General features: G+C 44.1%; 1 protein-coding gene across 2 annotated transcripts in view; it reads right to left on the reverse strand.

Annotated features, from left to right (window-relative positions):
• Positions 1-989: 989 nt before the first annotated feature.
• The window catches only part of LOC143845225 (glutamate decarboxylase 1-like), a 50375-nt gene continuing 30183 nt past the window's right edge, over positions 990-21181 (reverse strand). For both annotated transcript variants that reach the window (XM_077353443.1, XM_077353444.1), the window contains exons 7-15: positions 19366-19445; positions 18040-18094; positions 15524-15640; positions 11913-11977; positions 9745-9823; positions 8240-8389; positions 6653-6760; positions 6166-6255; positions 990-3491 (exon numbers count right to left, since the gene is read on the reverse strand). In XM_077353443.1, the coding sequence (XP_077209558.1) occupies positions 3318-3491; positions 6166-6255; positions 6653-6760; positions 8240-8389; positions 9745-9823; positions 11913-11977; positions 15524-15640; positions 18040-18094; positions 19366-19445 (918 nt within the window). In that variant the 3' untranslated portion in view covers positions 990-3317. The remainder of the gene's footprint in view (positions 3492-6165; positions 6256-6652; positions 6761-8239; positions 8390-9744; positions 9824-11912; positions 11978-15523; positions 15641-18039; positions 18095-19365; positions 19446-21181) is intronic.

The following is a 21181-nucleotide window of genomic DNA, read 5'->3' on the forward strand; positions in this document are numbered from 1 at the left end:
TTGTGGCAGTTTGCCCTACCTCTTCCTGCACCCGCACGGGGGTGCATTTGGCCTGCTGTGCCTCATCCACCCCAGATTTGTGCTCCTGTGTGGGAGCTGGGGCACTGAAGTTCCCAGTGCATAGACGATCCAGATGACAGAAATCCGTTCACCAGGAGAAAATGGCCATTTTTGGAAGGTGGGCTCCATGGCATTATGACCCAAAACCCATCCCCTGAGTCTCTCCCCCCTTTCCCAAATTCAGCAGGCTGCAAAAAGGAAGATGACGTAGGCCTAGGACTGCTGTTCCTTTATTGCTAAAGTGTAGTCTGGGATGTTGCAGCTCTTTTATTCCTCCAGAATTTTGTTGTTGTTGTTTTTTTTGGAAAACCAGTTAAGAGAAAGGAGGGATCTTTCTAGTAACTATTCCTGCTCTTCAATACATATCTCAGAGCATTCTCAGAACCTGCTATGCTGGCTTTCTGGCAAGCGTAGGTTATAATTTTATTTATTTATTTTTATCGTTATATCTTGACTGATGAACCAGGAAGAATTTGATCAAAACTACTTTTTCCAATAAGGATGCCAAGCTTCAGGTGGGATCTGGAGATCCCCCCCCAAATTACAACTCATCCCCCAACTACAGAGATCAGTTCCCCTGGAGAAAATGAGAACTTTAGAGGGTGGACCTTCTGGTTATGTACCCCACTGAGGCCCCTGCCCCCAGGCTTTACTCCCCAAATCTCCAGAAGTTTCCCAACCTGGGCCTGTACAATTTTCCAAACTCCTTCTCCAATAAAAAATCACAGGTTTTTGACCAGGTATGTTTCCTACCAACTATCCCTGTTAACCAGAGGGTGGCTAAACTGTGGCTCGGCAGATGTCCATGGACTACAATTACCATGGGCAAATGCTGGCAGGGATTCATGGTAACTGTAGTCCACGGATATCTGCAGAGCCACAGTTTGGCCACTCGTTAAATAAACAGACAATACTCGGCCCAATCTCTTGAGCAGGTATGAACATGTTGGTTTATTTTCACTTAAAAGAACGACAAATTACTACAATGCTGTTTGCGTGTGTGATTGTGTACGTACACCGAATCCATATACATTCAGCAAAGAATCTTCTATCCTGATTATTGACTCTGTTATTGCAGCACCTGTTCAATTCATACTTGCTTTGCTCAATGTCAACATAATACAAAGATAATTCTTTCATAAATAGGCCAAGACTTGCTCAGACAGGACTATATATGCTCATACTTGACAAGGTATAAAAATGTATCATACATGACTACACATGCTCAGACTAGACAAGGTATCAAAATGGAAGGACTACCATGCCATAGCCAACAGAAATGTGTACAGAAAGAGCGAGCGAAATATCTATAAGCATTTATCAGCTTGCCCCTCTATTGTGCAACATTTTATGACCTTGCGGTCACACACCTAGAAAAGAAGAAGAAGAACAGGGTTTTTTTTTTGATGTGGAGACATCTACTGGCATGGCCCCTCAAACAGATGTAACTACAGGCATGACATCCGTAGTCCCACCCCAGGGACTGCACCAGTAGATGGCCTCAAAGAACAAGTGGTGGCAAGGCTCAGAGCTGAGTCCTGTTCACTGAGCTGCCACTGCTTGTCCTCCAAGGCCACCACCACCTTCAAGAGAGTATGGGCAGCCTTGAAGAACAAGCAGCAGCTGGCAAGGCTCAGAGCCGAGCTCCATTCATTGTGCTGCTGCCGCCTGTCCTCCAAGACTGCCCGTGCCCTCAGGAGTGTGCAAGCAGCCTTGGAGGATGAGCGGTAGCAGTGAATGAGGCATGGCTCTGGGCCTCCCAAGCTGCTGTCCCTTCTTGTCCTCTGAGGCTGTCCCTGCCCTCAGGAGAGCATGGATGGGTGGAGGAGACAGCAGCGGAGGCAACACAGCGGGTGGGGCCCAGCACTTGGACTCGCCAGCTATCAAGAATCTGCTTGCTGGCTCTTTTATTTGTACTTTCTTTTTACTATCTGAATGAGCCTCAAAGAGACTTGCAAGCACCTTTCCCTTCCTCTCCCCACAGCAGGCACCACTGTGAGGAAAGTGGGTTTGATAGAGTTCTGAGAGAACTGTAACTGGCTGAAGGTCACCCAGTGGGCTGCATGCGGAGGAGAAGTAGGGAATCCATCCCAGTTCTCCAGATTACAGCCCAGTGTTCTTTAACCCCTACATGAAGCTGGTGTATAGAAGATCTTTTGAAAAACATGGCTATCCAAACCATGGTAGATACTTTCCATGGGTATCTAAGGACATGGGAAGACACAAATGCTGCACATCATTACTAAGAACCCACATATGTGTTGGTCATACGTACACCAACAATTTTTAAATTGCAAAAATGGGACTGGACATTTCAAATGGATGCTCTAATCCAGGGATCGAATGCTGGCAGGGGCTCATGGGAATTGTAGTCCATGAACATCTGGAGGACCACAGGTTGAGGGTCCCTGCTCTAATCGATAGGAGCAATATTGTATCATCTAAAGTAGCTCTTCTCTTTAAATATCTCAGAAACTATCCTGACAGATCCCCATATGTAGTGAACCTGATGCACCTGAGATTGAGGCTGACTTTCACCACCCTGAGATTCCACGCAATGCCCACTGCTATGCGCATGGGTATGCTGCAGAGTCAACCACATGATCAATGCCTAAGTAGCTGTGGCAAAAAAGGAAATGGAAGATCTAACCCATTATACATTGAACTGTAACTTTTACATGGAACATAGAACCACATTTCTTAGTAGATTATCCCTGATGGCCCCTGGTATTCCAGAGTCCGAGAAGGTGAATCTTCTGTTTTCTGATAATGATCCATATATTTCTCATGGGATTGTACTGTTTGCTCTGGCTGCCAATCAGATAAGATCTAAGGTGAGGGCCAATGGCTGATTCTGATGATCTGTGCTGTTCAGTTGGATGGATTCCAGGGTATGTACCATTATCTAGTGACCTGTTTTTATGGCTTAGGGCTCTCTTTTTGCCCTTTGTAAAGGCCTAGGGCTGCACAATGAACTGTAAACATTCCCTGCCTGGTCACCCGAGGCAATAGTTAGTCATCAATGGCTACCAGGCAAGTTGCTATTTACAAGCATGGTTTGCCAGACATGTTGGTAGATATGAAGATAGGTAACAAACACCCAGCACAAAAAGTGACCATCTATTAAGGTTTCTTTCTACTATGAAGAATCCCAAGATATACAAAGTCTGTGGAACAGCTGTTACAAAACATTTTAACAAAGGAGCCTTTGTGTCAGTATGGCGTTGGTCCCTGCTTTCAAGATGAGATGTTAGTTATCACAAATCTTTCCCGAGTCTTTCAATTTCTTCAAGGAGGAAGTCAACGTCTGATTTCTTGGTGGCTGGATTAGAGAAGACCATTCTGAAAAAGTTCACGTTGTCCCCGTGAGGCTGATAGCTAACCATTGTGGTGCCTTCTTCTATCATCCTTGCTTTTATTTTTGGAGCAATCTGGACATCAAAGAGAAAGAATGACACAATTACCTTCTGAATTTAAGGGAATATGAAGAAAGAGCATAATTCCCCTATGCCAGCATTGATACATCAGGTGGCTGAGAACCGCCTTTCCACGTATGCCCCACAAGAGAGTGTTATGCTCCAGAAGCATCATTGGTTCTGGTCCATCCCTCCGGGGAAAGAGAGAACAACTCTGCTCCATCCTCCATATGGCAGCCTTTTAAATACTTGAAGATGGTTATCAGCTCCCCTCTCAGTCTTCTCTCCAGGCTAAACAGACCAAGTTCTCCCAACCTTTCCTCATAGGTCTTGGTCTCCAAACCCCTCACCATCTTTGTCCTCCTCTGGACATGCTCCAGTTTGTCTACATCCCTCTTCAACTGGAGTGCCCAAAACTGAACACAATCCTCCAAGTGTGGCCGAACCAGAGCAGAATAAAGCGGTACCATCACCTCCCGTGATCTGGACACAATACTCTATTTGATACAGCCCAAAATCCCATTTGCCTTTTTAGCCACCGAGTTACATTGCTGACTCATGTTCAATGTATGGTCTACTAAGACTCCTTTTTGTACATACTACTGCCAAGGCAAGTCTTTCCCATCCTATATTGGTGTATATGGTTTTTCCTACTTAAATACAAAACTTTACATTTGTCCACATTGAATTTCATGGGACTAATTCAGTTTAGCCCATTTCTTGTGCCTATCAAGATTATCCTGTATCCTGATTATGTCTTCTGTTGTGTTTGCTACCTCTCCCAGTTTAGTATCTTCTGCAAATTTAACAAGTACCCCCTCTAATTACTCATTCAAATTTTTTATAAATATGTTGAACAACACAGGCCCCAGGACAGATCCCTAGGGCACTCCGCTTGTCACTCTTCTCCAAGAGGATGATGAACCATTAACAAGCACCCTTTGGGAATGAACTGTCAACCAATTATCAATCTACCTGACAGAATTAGGATTCCTACTTCATTGTACCAACTTGTAAACAAGAATATCATGTGGAAAGATCATAATATCATGTGGAACTTTATCAAAAGCTTTACTGAAATCCAGATAAACTATGTCCACAGCATTCCCATGTTCCAGCAAGGTAGTCACTTTCTCAAAAAAAAGAGATGAGGTTGGTCTGACATGATTTGTTCTTGCAAAACCCATGCTGAGCCCTAGAAATCACAGCTCTCTGTTCCAGCTGCTCAAGGACCAACTGCTTCATGATTTGATCCAAAGTTTCGTCAGCTACAGATGTCAAGCTGACAGGTCAGACTCAGTAGTTACCCAGATCCTCCTTTTCCCCTGTTTTGAAGATGGAGACAACATGTACCCACCTCCAATCATCTGGCACCTCATGTGTTCTTCGAGAAGTGTAAAAAATAATGGACAGATTTTCAGAGATGATATCTGCATGTTCTTTTAGCACCCTTGGATGCAATTCTTCTGGCCCACTTTGTTTCATTTTAAGAAACTGAGTGTTTATGGACTGCCCCCACAGTGATCCTAGTCCCCAATTCCCATCCCCCTGTTGTGGTATGTTTTTGCCACATTGAGTACTATTTCCGTCACAAGAGAATACTGAGGAGAAATAGGAATTGAGCAGTTTAGCCCTCTCTTCATCATCTGTTATAATTTCACTTTCTTGTCTTCTTTCTTATTTGAAATATAACTAAACCCCCCCTTTTTTGCTATATTTAGCACCTCTTAGAATCATAGAATAATAGAATTGGAAGGTATCTCATGGGTCATCTAGTCCAACCCCCTGCACTATGCAGGAGTCTCACAACCCTAGCGCTCATCCACTGTAACCTGCCACCTAGCCTAAGAGCCAGCTTGGTGTAGTGGTTAGGAGTGCAAACTTCTAATCTGGCATGCCAGGTTTGATTCTGCACTCCCCCACATGCAGCCAGCTGGGTGACCTTGGGCTTGCCACAGCACTGATAAAGTTGTTCTGACTAAGCAGTAATATTAGGGCTCTCTCAGCCTCACCCACCTCACAGGGTGTCTGTGGTGGGGAGATGAAAGGGAAGGCAACTATAAACCGCTTTGAGATTAATTCTGGTATAGAAAAGCGGCATATAAGAACCAACTCTTCTTTTTCTTCTTCCTGTAAGCCTATATTGAGCTTTAGCTTTTCTAACACTCCCCCTACAATCATTGGTTATTTGTTTATACTCATCCTTGGTAATAAGGCCTTCCTTGCATTTCCTAAATGACTCTTTTTTATTCCTCAAGTCATTTGACAGCTGCTTATGGAGCCAACTTGGCTTCCTTAGGCTCCATCCATCTTTTCTTCTTAAGGGAATGGTTTGTGATTGAGCCATCAGTATTTCACTTTTAAGAAACTCCCAGCCTTCTTGGACTCCCATGTCCTTAAGTCTTTCTGACCACGGGAGTCTACCCAACATACCTTTAAGTCTGTTGAAATTCGCTTTCCTGAAGTCCAGTCTACATGTTTGACTACGTAAAGGTTTTCTTTTCCCCACAATTGAAAATTCCAAAAGCACATGGTCACTGCTACCAAGTGTGCCCACTACTTCCACCTCATCTACCATTTCTTCCCTATTGATGAGAATCAAGTCTAAAATAGCAGAGCCCCTCTACTTTCTGGGATATGAAGCTGTCAGCAAGAGAAGTCATGGAATGAAACTTTTTGTTTTGTTTACCTGATGTAACCTTTTTTCTCTTTCTGGTCCCTTTGGTATCTGTTGAAGACTTGATGGAATGTACCAGAAGCAGACGTTGGTAAGTTCTGGCTGGAAAAAAATATATATATTATTTTAAATACAAAAAATCTAAGTACATCCACAGCAATTGTGAACTGTGCATCCATATGTTACTATTCTGAGCATAAGAAAGAACAAATAGAAGTTGACGTGGGTGTGTATCTCATACAACACACCAAGGAAGAGGAGTCTTCTGTTGGGAAAGGGTGAAAGACAGGAGAGAGTTTTCCCTTGTTAACTCAAAAAAAAAAAAAAACACAAAACAGCTGAACTTCAGGAAAAGAAACCTGTTCCTTCTCTGGCGACTCAGGCTTCTTAGGCAAACAACTTCACTCAATACAAGAGTTCTGTGGTCACTGGAACCTGCTGCTTTTAGAGATAGAATATCAGCAAAGATACCTTACCCAAGAACACTGGCCATACTTACTTCCGCATCAAAGACAAGCTCATAGTTTTTCCTTGTCTTCAGTTCCTTATAAAGGTACTCTGCAAGTTCTAGAAATTTGTTGATCAGAGTCTCAAATCCTTGTGTACCCTGTGAGAAGTTGGGGAGGGGGAAAAGCACATATAAGGGGAAGCTTACAACTTGATAGCTCACACAAAGGAAGCTGGCGTAGACCATCAAGGTGAGTATTGTCCACTCAGGCTGGCAGCTGCTCTCCAAGATCTCAGGCAGAGGTCTTTTCCATCACTTCCTGCCTGGTCCTTTTAAACTGGAAATAGCAGGGATTGAACCTAGGACCTTCTGCATCAAGCCAGAGCCCCTCCCTCTCTAGGGCCCTAGAGTTGAAGGGGTGAAGAGACCACCTCATCTAACCTCCCAGCTACACACACAACAGTCTGTGCAGGTCTGACAGCTCATCTCCAAACAACAGAAATCAGTCTCCCTGGAGAAAAGGGATACTGGGGAGGGGGAAACTGTGGCCTTGTGCCCCACAGAGGTCCAGGGATGCCCCCCAGGGATGCCCCAGGGATCCCCCAGGGATCCAGGGATCCCCCAGAAGGACAGCTCTTCATCAGACAGTAGAGGTCAATTCCCCTGGAGGAAAGGGATGCTTACATGGGGTGATTGAGGCCTTGTGCCCCACAGAGGTCCAGGGATGCCAGTCTTCATGGGAGACATTGTGGGCATCCCCCACAATGACAGCTCTTCGTCAGACTGCAGAAGCCAGTTCCTCTGGAGAAAAGGGCTGGTTGAGAGCAACTCAATGGGGCTGGCTCTGCTTCCCCCTTCCCCAACTTCTACACCAGGGCAACTCTTTGAGGAAGGTTGTCCTCCCCTCACCCCTTCACCATCCAGGGCTGAACTATTCACTGTGGCCACTTCTCCTGCTGCTGATCCTCTCCCTCCATGCCTGAGCTCCTCAATGGGGCCAGCGGTGTTTGCATCCAGCGTGTGCTGAGGGCAGCAGGAAGTTGGGGATGGAGAGCTGACTCCTTATCAGTCCTTCCTGGCTGTGGTCTGCCTTCCAATAGGGGTTCAGCTACAGGGGAGAGCCATTCCTGGTCAAGGGCCAATCAGGTATCAAGTGACTGCTCATTGCCAAAAATTTATGATTTATTGATATGGTCATGTTGACACCCCCTTCCAAAATGGCCAGTTATGTGCCTGTGGGTGGATGGGAAGGGGAGGGCCTCCGTATGAGCTTGTACACAGTTATGCTTCCTAACCATATTCTGCACAGTCACACCACTTCTGGGATTTCTCAAATCTTAAATACTGTTTTAGGCGTTTCTCAATGGTAAACAATTTGAGAAAGGCTGCTCTGGGTGCCAGCTGAAAAGAACAATTTAGCTTAGCGCAGAAACAAGAATTTCCATCTCCAGGCAACCAAGGTCTTGGTGGAGATAACCATGAAACCCATAACAAAAACACAGCGAACAATTAATGAGCTCAAAGCCTCATCCAATCCACTTCCTACAGCACACCAAACATTGCACCCCCTCACCTTTGGCAGGAAGTTTGACAAGTGGCAGAATTCATGGCATGGGCAGAGGAAGCCCGGACACCTACCTTGGCTCTCCACATCAACCAAAGTTTGAAGACATCAACATGCCTCCCGCACTGGATTGTCTTGTCCCCTGTGTCATAAGCTGTGTCGTACTGTTTGTCCGGCTGGAAAAGGTATCCGGCACAAAGCTGATTACAGGCCTGGAGAATGCCCTAGCAGAGGATAGAACTGTCAGGACAAGATGCATTTGAGCACATGATTGGCCAAAGAATGCTGCCAAAAGGATGCTGTCCTCTATGCCAGGGATCCTCAACCTGTGGTCCTCCTGATGTTCATGGACTACAATTCCCATGAGCCCGTGCCAGCACTGGCAGGAGCTCATGGGAATTGTAGTCCATGAACATCGGGAGGACCACAGGTTGAGGATCCCTGCTCTATGCGGTCTTGCATGAATCCGCAACCTTCCAGAAACACCAAACTGAATGCAGCTCATTAACCACAGACCTTCTAGTTTCTTGATAATTGATTGGTTTTTGTTAGTCAAATCAGGCAGACTGACTACATTCCCAGTCCAAAAAGTTGAATAATCTAAAACCTGCAAAAATTGAACAATCGCAATCACACTGTTTGAAGTACAACCGTAAGTAGAGTTATGTCACTGGGTTTGTTTTAGCTCCAGTAGGACAAAATGACAGCTACACCCTCATTGCCTGTGCCACCCCTCACCAGGGCTAATAGTAACTGGGGGGAGCAGAGGAGAAGCCATTTCAGCAAGGGAGGTTTTGCCATCAAGAAATGGCTTCTCCTATAGTGTTTTTGACATAAGAGACCTTCAGGGATGGTTTGCCGTTGCCTACCTCTGCATAGTGACCCTGGATTTACTTGGTGGTCTTTCTCCAAACACTAACCAAGGCCAAGCCAGCTTCACTTCTGAGATGTGATGAGCTATCTGGCTCAGGGCTGGGAAATTACACTGGGAGAACACAATACTCTCCTTTCCTGAAGACCAAATTCTATCCAGGAACTGGTCTACAGGTCTATAGCACAGTAGACCAGTTCTTATCCAGACCCACACTGCCTTTTAAGGCTAAACTCTGGGGGAATCCCTTGTGTTTTATCATGCATCTGAGTACAAGCTAGATTCCCTACAAGGCCGATTGTAAATTAACGGGTGAACAATAAAGTTCAAATCCAAAAATCTTCTTCTGTCTTTATTCTGTGGATAAATGCTCAAACACCAAAAACCAAATGCCAGAATGAGTTTCTGGATTTAACCATCGTTTTCAATATACGTATCTTATTCAGTGGCATTCCTCAAATAAGCCATATTAGTTCTCAATTAATTTTCTGAAAACAGAGATTACCATTTCAACCAATCCTCAAGGTATCAATGGGTCACCGGCTCATAAGTTCTATGGAGTCCCCTCCCCAAGATCCATACAGGATCTTCAACTTAAGATGCAATTCATCCCTAGGAGTTCATTTTTAAAACCAGTCAGGAATCCCATGTCACTGAATATTCCATATTTTGCTTGCCATGGCAAAGCAATGGGTACCTCATGCTTACCTTCTCATGGACCAAAAATGCTGAACACTGCAATGGAACACCCATCAATTTGTGAGGATTCCAGGTAACAGAGTTAGCCCTAGGTAAGGATAAAGATTAAAAGGCAAAGGAACGTGCCTGGCTTGTGATAGCATACAGCATTCACGTCTTTACAATAGTTATATACTTGAGCCTACTCTGGCGTATTGTGTTGAAGCCATTAACTTAATAATCACATCATTATCAGCAGCCTGGGTCCAAAGAAGGAGAGCAGTGGGGACAGGGGGAAAAAGAGATTATTAATAGGGCTTTTAAGATGAGAGAATGCAACGTTTCCTGATACAGACTTTATACAGGCTGCTGTGAACGAAGAGGAAAAAGAAACTGAAGGATCCATGTAAATCCGGCTACCAAACTCGTAGACAATACAGTGTATATTGCAACAATAATCTATTAAGAAACAATATGATGAATACATAGGCCAATATGAGCCGTCAGCATAGTTCTTAACAAGCCAATAAAAATGTACACAACAGATAATACAGTAATAAACAATAATAAACACATAATGAACAATCCCGAGAAGAATAACAGAATATTAACCCAGTTTGCCAGCCAAATGCAACACAAAGAGTGGCTGTCCTATTTTTTTTTCTGCCTGGGGATAGTTACAGCAAAAGATTTTGCGGATGTTTTTGAACACAGCATTCTTTTATTGTTGTAACATTTATCCTATTGTTTTTGCAGGTCTGCCCCTTGAAGAAGGCTGTTGTGGGGGGAAAGGTATATTGGGTGTGAATTCTCCTTGAATACTGTTTTGTTTGTGAGAGAATAAGACAGCCCTTCTCAGGATTATTTCATATTTATTATTATTTATTACCATTATCATCTGTTGTGTACATTTTTACTGGCTTGTTAAAGCCTATGCTGATTATTCAGATGGGTCTATTTGCTCACTTTAATATATTCTTGTTGCAAAATACATTGTATTATTTACATTATTTAGTTTGGTAGCTGGAATTATACACAGATCTTTCAGTTTCTGTTGCTTGGTGCATGGTCCGTGTTCCCTTTGTAGTTTGTTTTGTGAACCAGGAGGGAAATAGGATATAATGTTTTAATAAATAATTAAGTAAATAAAATGCAGAGAGTGGCATGCAAAGGATATTTCCTACACAGAGAATTTACATTTGAAAGATCCATTAAGGGACTCAGCCTCAACTCTTTGTCTTCCTTTGTGTAATGAACATTTTGTGTAAACTGCCCTGAGACACATGGGAGGGTAGTATAAAAATATAATCAATCGATAATTAAATAAATAAAACTGAAACTGATTGGAAGTCAAAAAAATACACTGTGAAAGTTTTGTAGAGGACAATGGGAGAGATGGAGCCCATCGAGAGCTCTTCCAGCCTGTAAAATCCCCATTTTGTTCCTTAGCAGGACACCAGGGTGTAAATTGCACGGAGCTTTTATTCCAACCCCAGATTGATTCAGTCCCTGCCCTCTACACAGAATGCGATTTCCGTTTGGATTTGGGGCAATTTAAAATTTCCTTCTGCAGCAAGAAGGATTAATCCGGAGCGACCCTAGCTTTATTGTGCGATATCTCAGACTGCTTTTAATCCTCAATATCCATTTGAGAAAGAAAGCTCCATGGTAGAGAATCTCTGATAGGCTACACCTGGTCATGTGACAAATTTGCCTTAAAGGAGAAGCCTCTAATTTCTCTCAACTTCTGTCGGTCATGGATTTTTTCTCCCTTCTCTGCCTTTTTCGATCATCTCCTCCCCCACACTCCAAGAAAAGAAAGAGGCTCTCTGCTTGGCTTCTCCCCCCTCCCCCTTCAAGAAAAGAAAGAAAGAGGCTTGGCTCCACCCCCCCTGCACCCCCCTAACCACATGCAGAAGACTTTCCTGTTTCAATGGGGGGGGAGGAGGAAGATCCGAGTTCAAAGCGATCTGAATTCAACAGGATTGACAATAGAATAAACAAAGTAAGTGCAGACTCTGCCCAGGTTTACAAAAGACCTCCAGATGTCATGGAGAGTTCCTGCGAGTTAGAGCACTAGGCTACCTGACTTCATTCAGAATAACAGAACACAACCGGAGGAGACTGGAAAATAAGGGAATGGGTGAGCATGATGGTGATCATATTGTCCTACAGATAAAACACAACAATATGCTTACCTTTCAATGCCACTCAGTTTATATGAATGCCTTCTGGACAGGAGCAAACCACCTCCCCATGCTGCCTATCAGAAATAAGATACACAGTCACCTTGTGGAACATGAAGAATTATTTGGCTGAACAAGGAACAGAACACCAAAGTAAATATGAGCTATTAAGACATCCCCTTGGAAATGTTGCTACTCACGTGGAATCTACAAATGGCGCTATTTATACAGTCTATCCAAGACAGGGCAGTTGTCTGGTGGGGATATTACCATCAGTGATAGAGCATCTACTTGGAATTTTATTTACTGACTAGAAATCAAGCCCATTTTATTTTTTAATAAAATAGACGCTAGGAGCCGGTCTTCTCTGGGCCCCGGGAGCGGCCTCACGGCAGCGAGGTCACTCCCGGGGGCGAGAGAAGGCCGGCTGTCACCCCCCCACCCTCCCCAAAGCAACGAAGTGTGTTCTCTCGCACCCAGGAGCGGGCTCGCCGTGGCGAGGCTGCTCCCAAGGGCGAGAGAAAGCCGGCTCCTGGCCCCCCAACCTGCCCTCTGGAGCCTTCTCCCGGCCGCTGGAGCGGCCGGGAGAAGGCGGCGCAGCCCCCAGAGGACTCACCGCATTGGCTGGCAGTCCAGTCTATGCAGTGATTCCCTGGCCGGGCGAAGCAGCCATTGGCTGTTTGGCCGGGATGGACACTCGGAGGGGCCAATCAGGAGCCGCTTCGCGGTTCCTGATTGGCCCCTCTGAGTTTTTATCCCAGACAGGGCCCGCCCTAACTCCTCCCAGACAGCCCTTACTCTTTTATTCAGTCCGCGGTGCGCCGCGGGGCTGTTTAAAGATTTATTATATTTATATACCGCCCTCCCTGGAGGTTCAGGGTGGTTTACATAAAAATGTACAAACAATACAAGAAGCAATCCATAACATATAAATAACCATAACATTAATACTATTAACTGATAATTTTAACAGTGCAACAATGCAAACAGGTCCAGGAGTAGAGCGCACTGATGAAGTTCTAAGAAGGAGGGAACAGGGGCCCTTCAGATATTGTTGGTTATGTCTGGTCTCAAACAAATGCCTGGCAGAAGAGCTCCCTTTTGCATGCCCTGCAGAACTATTTTAGCTCCGTCAGGGCCCTGATCTCCTTCGGGAGCTCATTCCACCAGATGGGGCCAGGACAGAAAATGCTCTGGCCCTGGTCGAGGCCAGACGGGCTTCTTTAGGGCCAGGGACCATTAGCCTGTTGGTGGTGGTGGAGTGTAGAGCTCTTTGAGGGGCAGGTTTCCCTGGCCAACAGCATGAGATAATAAAGCTGTTTAGTTAAGATTGCATGGATTCCTTCACTTCAGAGCAGCTCTACCTCTGAGTAGCAGAGACAAAGGGGGAAGGATGCAACAAAACAAAACAAAACACCCACCCATAGGTCCATGCACAAGAAAAAAAATCCTAAATTCTTCTAATGGGAGTTGAAGGGAGAATATTGGTACCTCTCTGCCCAGCTCTGTCATAGGGCCATTTGGCTGCAAGAGGGGACTGAATAAACATATGGAGCAGAGGTCCATCAGTGGCGCATAACCACAAGGTATAGATGAATCCCTATGTGGCAGTGATGCTCTATATTCTTGGTCCTTGGGGAGCAACAGTGGGCAAGGGTCTGGAGTTCTGGCCCAACTGGTAGACCTCCTGATAGCACCTGGGTTTTGGCTATTGTATGATACAGACGGTTGGACCGGATGTGCCATTGGTCTGGTCCAACATGGTTTCTCTTATAGTCTTATGTCCTTATGATCTCTCTGGGGAATTTAAGAGAATGCATTAGTAGTGATGGAAAGTCCCATCAATCACCATTGGCTTACAGAGACCCCATAGGGTTTTCAAGGCAAGAGACATTAGGGGATGTTTTGCCTTTGCCTGCCTCCACATCATGTCCCTAGTATTTCTTTGTGGTCTCCCATCCAAATACGAGCTAGGGTTGACCCTGCTTAGCTTCTGAGATCTGATGAGACCAGGCTAGCCTGGGCTATCCAGGGCCCATTCCGCACACAATAGATAATGCACTTTCAATGCACTTTAGAAGTAAATTTTCCTGTTCCATGCAGGAAAATCCAGCTACAAAAGGACACTGAAATTGCATTATTCAACACAGAAAATGTGTGCGGAATGGGCCCAGGTCAGTTATATTTGTGGAGCTTTTCTGCACCGTTACCTGTGGTGAATTTTCACGGTCCTCAGACTAGAAATACTAATAAATCAGCAATATAAATTCTCAAAAGTGTGCTGCTTCGACCTCAAGCTCAATTTTTTATCAGCTGCTAGCTTTAGAAATAGCAATTTTAAAATTTTACCCTATGTTCATACAATGGCCGGCACTCTAGGAAACTACTGTAAACTAATAAGTCAGGATCTTTGAGTTTATCAGTCATTGGGTCAGCTGAACCTATTCTGATGCACGCCAAAGCTTTTGTGAACATACAATCAGACCCATTCTAACCAGCCTTATACCAGTTCAATTGACATGGCTTCTACCCAAAGAAGTCTGTCAATCATTGTTCTGTAGGGGAGAAGTCTTTAATCACATCCTTGCTAACAGATCACAAGCAAACTCAACACTGGTTTAAAAGTGTTGTGTAGACTCGAGCCCTGACCTGGATAGTCTAGGCTTATCTGATCTTGTCAGAAGCTAAGCGGGATCAGCTCTGGCTGCTTTTTAGGAAAAAAAGAGAAAGACAGAGATTCTCATAGTGCAGCAATCTTTTTTCATGATGCCTCTGAAAGTTATTCTAAAGCAGGGGTAGTCAAACTGCGGCCCTCCAGATGTCCATGGACTACAATTCCCAGGAGCCCCTGCCAGCGAATGCTGGCAGGGGCTCCTGGGAATTGTAGTCCATGGACATCTGGAGGGCCGCAGTTTGACTACCCCTGTTCTAAAGCCTTAGTTGTGTGCAACAGTTTCAACACTAAAAGTCACTTGGTATTTTCAGACCACTTTAGAATCCTGCTGGGTAAACCAAGGCTCTCTGAGGGATTGTTTCTGTGGGCTCCATTAAAGAATTCCCTTGGTCAAGGATCTAGGATTCTTAGAGTGATAAGCAGAGTATCCCCTTCTAAGTCTATGGATTTTAACAAATTTAGAAGGCTGCGATTCTGTTCAGGAGGGCCATGTTTCGAGGCCAGTCTAGAATGGTAAACACTAACAAACTGATTTTCCAAGTCATCAACCAATATCCTAATTTTTCTGCCATCTTAACCAGCTCCTCTTGTCTGGTTGTTGTATATATCAAAGCAGACTTCTTTCTAGTGTCTGTTCATTGCAAGGGGGTTTTCCGCACCAGGTTTTTCTTCCAGCGTGGCTTCTTAACTGAAAAAGGGTTTTCTCATCTCTTATGCACAGTAACATTTTCCAGGTGTTGCATTTTTTAAAAAAGTTTTCCTCCTGTTCTTATCGGACTATCTGGGAAAATACGGGAAAGACTTGAAAAAGAAAACAAAAAACGATCGAGCAATCATCAGGAAACAATAGTGCGTGTAAGAGAGGAGACACCCGATGCTGTTACAAAATCAATTCAGAGCAAAAACTTGGTGCAGAAAAGGCCAATTTTGTTTTTCTAAAAGTTCTTACATCCACATGCATCCAGAGATTATATTTGTCACAGATGTCAGCAATGTCTGCAAGAGGGTCGAAGGCTCCATAGACTGTTGTCCCCGCAGTGGCCGTAACACAGAGTGGCACTTTCCCCTGAGAAAACAATTCAAGATGATGGAGGCTGTATTAGTGTCTGGACAATAAGGACTGAGCCCTTGACATGCAGGTCATCAGTTCCCCCTCCCATTACTTCAGAGACTATTACCAGCCAATACATGCCAAAAAATGGCCGGTGTTCTAGAAATCAAAACAGACGTGATTTGAATTCTTCTTGTCTCCTCCTTGACCATTGTGTGGAATTAAAAGGAAGATACTCCACTATGTTTTGTTCCACCAGTGGTGGCCAGCAGATGTTCCCCTGTTGCCCGGTGGGGGAGGAGGGCTTATTTTTACCACCATGCTTGTGTTTGTTAATGTTTGTTTTAATTTGGTTTTAATGGGAGTTTTATTGTATTATGGGTTTTTTATTCTGTAACCCGCCATGAGCAGCATGCTGGGAGTGGCGGGGAATAAATCCAATAATAAATAAATACAAATAAATAAATAAATAAATAAATAAAAACTGTAAGTCCAAGGACACAGTCTGTTTTCCAAATTGGTTTCTGCAGCATCTGTGTTCTTAAGTTAAAATAAATATTTTTCCGTATTACTACTTTTTGTTTCATATCACACATTCTATATTTTCTAGAAATGTAACTGCTGGTTAGTTGATGTATCTATCTACTGTCATTCTGCTGCTGAATTCAATGCAGCATTGAAAATATGTGTTAAACATGGTGCACATTGGCAGGCAAAATTGATATTTTAACTAATTATAATATATCCAGCCATACTCTTCAGAAGACGTTGCGGCACCTGAGTCTTTGGAAAGGAGAAAGGTGATTTTGAAAGTAGAAAACTGTCATCTCATTTCACATCCCGAGTAGAACGGCATTATTTCCTATGGTGGGAATTTCTAAACAGATCAGAGAATTTTTTCCTCTCAACATAGGATATAATGGTTATTAGATGAGGGCACACTCTTTGGGTGCCCATATAATTGGACCTCCCTGTCTGCCTTTTTTGCAATTTGGGGGTTTATTTTGAGGAGAGACTCCGGCAACCGTGCTGCAAGTTTGGTGCCTCTGCTGCAAATCTCCACCCACCCTCCTACTCCCCATCTTGGAAAAGACAAAAAGGGAAAAATGCCCATACACTTCAATGGTGCCATTGGTTTCAATGGCACTGAATCAATTCAGATTTGGTCAAATTGATCTGACTGAATTTAAAAAAAACCTATAAGTGATTCAGATTAATTGCATTCAGTCAGAATTGTTTCAGACCAAATCTGAAATGGTTCAAATTTCTCTTGCATATTCCTACTCCTGATGGTCTGGGACTTCCAACAACAAAATTTCAGTGGTTCAATCAACTGCACTCAGAAAACGAATTAAGACTTCCACTACGTAAAACCAATGGGTGGCTAGATTCACCCCATTACAGGTTGGATCCAATCCTTTTCCCCTGATGAAAGATGGTCCTCTTTGTCCATGAAAATATGTCTTCTGGAGTTCATGGGATGTGCATGGAGCAAAGTCTCATGGGGTGGGGGCTGGGAGGGAGTAGGTGAACCTGAGTGAAAAAGCTAACTGGATCCAACCTTCTGTGTCTGATATAGGTGCATACCACAGGGAGCTTCTGATGCCTGCAGAAGGCATGTATATCAAAACAGTCATGGCTTCCCTGAGTATCACCTGAGGTTCTCTCTTTTTTCCCCATTTAATTAGTGGACACAGCATTGGATACATTTCAACGTTTCATGCACTGCAGGTCATAGAAACAGCAGAATCTTAGCTATGTTCAGTCCCTGAAGATGATGTTAGCAGATCAGTGCCTTGATGTTGTTCTCTTTTATCATATTTCTTCATGGTGATAATTCATATGGACTCCCAGATTTTCCGGTGAACCCCAGGTTGGCCATATCAAGCTCCCCTCAACCTGACTGAATGTTGGGGTTTCCTACTCTTCTTCTCCATCAGCAGGAAAAAGCAGATGGCTGGACAGAAGGAGGAAGATGAGGAAAATTGGGGGATTGTCTTATATCCATATGCAATGAATGCTTCTCTTCATCATTGTCCTTTACGCCCATCTGTTCCCTCTGGTGGATGAAGTAGTTAGCAGGGAAGGAAGACACACAGTGGCACCAACCCATGCTCACCTTATCCCTTTGGGGTAAGAATAAGACAGCTTCCATCTGGCCCAGTGACAACATCTCACACTTTCCCTCCCTTTCCAATGATCCACTGAGGCCAAATTTAGCTCAGTGTGGAGACTACAGATTTAGAACCAAGAAGTAAATTCTGGAAAGGAGCAGCCATATAAATAGTATCTTAAAGATGACTAAATCTACAGCACCCTGGCATTTTGTAGGTAAGATCCTGTTTCCTCCGAGGATATGAAGGATTCTTGAAGGTCATAGGTAAAATAATAAATAAATGCAACATAGATCAAACCTGTCTTTTGACTTTAAGAATAGCTCTCTCCAGTTCAGACGGCATCATCTTCCCCCTGGGACAAAAGGTAAAACCGTGTTAGTCCGTCTGTAGGAGTAGAAAGGAGCGAGAGTAGGCGCTTTCATGAATCACAGCTCACTTGTTCACGAAAACTCCTACCTGGTCACGAATTTTGCTAGTCTTTAAGGCAGAGGTAGTCAAACTGCGGCCCTCCAGATGTCCATGGACTACATGCGAACGCTGGCAGGGGCTCGTGGGAATTGTAGTCCATGGACATCTGGAGGGCCGCAGTTTGACTACCTCTGCTTTAAGGTGCTACTGGGCTCTTGCTCTACCATTAAAAAGTTGCTCTACCATTGCTCTACCATTAAAAAGTTAATCCAGAGCAATTAAGTTAAACAAGTAAAAATTGTGCTTAAAATTAATTGTGTCAACAATTTGTTGACACAAACAGGCTAAAATCAATTCTGGCCTTTCCAATTCTGGCCTTTCCAAGGAATAGGTAGATGTTGTTTAGCTTGGGCCCCAACCAAAAGCCTGGTGGAAGAGATGCATTTTACAAGCCCTGCGGAACTGTGCTAGTTCTGACAGGGCTCGGATGTGTTCCATGAGCGCATTCCACCAGGTAGGGGCTAGGATGGAGAATGCCCTGGTCCTAAGGCAAAGGTAAAGGTATCCCCTGTACAAGCACCGAGTCATGTCTGACCCTTGGGGGGACGCCCTCCAGCGTTTTCATGGCAGACTCAATACGGGGTGGTTTGCCAGTGCCTTCCCCAGTCATGACCGTTTACCCCCCAGCAAGCTGGGTACTCATTTTACCGACCTCGGAAGGATGGAAGGCGGAGTCAACCTTGAGCCGGCTGCTGGGATTGAACTCCCAGCCTCATGGGCAAAGCTTTCAGATGGCTGCCTTACCACTCTGCGCCACAAGAGGCTCTTGCCCTGGTCCTAGTTGAGGCCAAATTTACCTCTTTATAGCCAGGGACTACCAAGTGGTTGGTGTTCGTAGGAGGGTGGTCTTGCAGATAGCATGTGTCTATAAGCCATCAGGGGAATAATAATATTGTAAATGTTGCAAACCACCCTGAGATGGCAAGTCCAGTAGGGATGGTCTATACAGTTGATAATAAATAAAAATAAAATAAATAAATATGTACATGCTACACAAAACGATTCAGACATACGTTAGTACAGAGTGAAGTGTTCCAGTCATGTGATACCAGATTACAGGAAGTCAAAGGTGAAGGTCTCATATGTTGCTGCCAATAAATTAGAGAAGAGGGAAAATGTAGAAGGATATTTGTAGGAAGCAGTTCTTAATCTTACCTTGCATCGCACTTGACAGCCACAACGTTGTCGATACCGATCCCAAGAACTGCTGCAGCCTTCTTTGTGGAATAGTGGCTCTTAGATTTTTCAGGATGGGGGAAAAAATGAATAAAGGAATGAACTCCATGCATGCATTAAAGAGGGAGTAATTCATAATAATTCCTGTCTTAATAAAAGTTTCTTCTGCTGGCCTCCCTGCTGGGATTGAAACAATTAGAGTCTGTTGATGTCAAAGTGATTGCATCACGTTCATTATACGTGATTTTGAGGGACTGGATTGAAATTAACCATGACGGTGCTGCCTGTTCTCAGACTATAATCAGCTGGAATTTTAACACTTCCATAACTTCTGTAAATGCTTATATATCTTTATTCCATGCAGGAATGTCCAACCTGCACCCCCTATAGCAGGGGTAGTCAAACTGCGGCCCTCCAGATGTCCATGGACTACAATTCCCATGAGCCCCTGCCAGCGAACGCTGGCAGGGGCTCCTGGAAATTGTAGTCCATGGACATCTGGAGGGCCGCAGTTTGACTTCTCCTGCCCTATAGAATAGCCAATGATACTGCTAATATCTCTAAACATCCAAGTAAGGGAGAGGAATGAGGAAGAAGAATGATTTAGTGGGCGATGATGTCACAATTGCACAAAAACGTTAAATACAGGAGAAATTCTGTGCATTGCAGATGTGACTACGTTACAAAAGACCATTGTCTAAGGCAGGGGTAGTCAAACTGCGGCCCTCCAGATGTCCACGGACAACAATTCCCAGGAGCCCCTGCCAGCATTCATGGTAATTGTAGTCCACGGACATCTGGAGGGCCGCAGTTTGACTACCCCTGGTCTAAGGGCTCTTATACATTCTCACTCTCATCACTTGTGTACCCCTATTGTCTCACTTTCTTTTCTGCAAGTTTTGTTATCCCTGGTAGTCAATCAATCAATCAAACTTTATTACAGTTGTTCAGACCAAGTTATATGAAGTCGATGCATAAGAGACCAAAAGAATATGGTCATTTAATATCATACAGTTTAAAACAAATCATAAAATAGAACTTTAAATTATGCTACTTTGGAGCATTGGATTTTTATGGTGGTGGCACAAGACGTTGCCAGTTGAGTTGTCACCTGGGGGGACTCATCACTTAGCAGCCTCTTTGTTCGATCTACATTGTGATGTTCTGGCCACTTTTTAAGGAGTGCTTCAATCAAGTTCCTACGAATGTCTACATGGGCAGGGCAGTGGAACAATATATGCTCTCTTGTATCAATTTTGCCACTCCCACAAAAACATTGTCTCAGTGTAAGGGGAATGTTCTTATAGTGACCTCCTCACCAGAGCTGAAGGCAAGACGGAGCATCCTGCAAGGGTAAATGTCCTTCTTTGTTTACTTATTACCAGCTGAGACAAATAAGTGGCAGGGGCCAGAACAGATCTTGTTTTAACTGAAGCCAATTTGATATTATATCTCCTCATGTCTAGCATAAAACCTGAGCTCTAAATCTGCAGGGGAAAATGCTGGAATGCACCAATGTAATAACGAATTGACCACTAGATGGAGCAAAACACATGCGGGGAAATGCGGGGGGGGGGGAAGCAATAGGGACACACAAAAGATAAAAATGAGAATGCAGAGGAGCCCTAAGACAGAAGGCTCAATGGCAGCCAGCATTCTGGAGCAGACAAAACAGGAGTCCAGTGACACTTGAAAAATTTCCAGCGTAAATTTTCATATTAGAGCACACTTTATCAGATGCACTTTGGTGATGGGAGCTCTGACTCACAATGCCTTTGTTGGTTTTACAGGATTC

The sequence above is a fragment of the Paroedura picta genome, chromosome 9 (assembly GCF_049243985.1).
Source record: "Paroedura picta isolate Pp20150507F chromosome 9, Ppicta_v3.0, whole genome shotgun sequence".
Taxonomy (NCBI): domain Eukaryota; kingdom Metazoa; phylum Chordata; class Lepidosauria; order Squamata; family Gekkonidae; genus Paroedura; species Paroedura picta.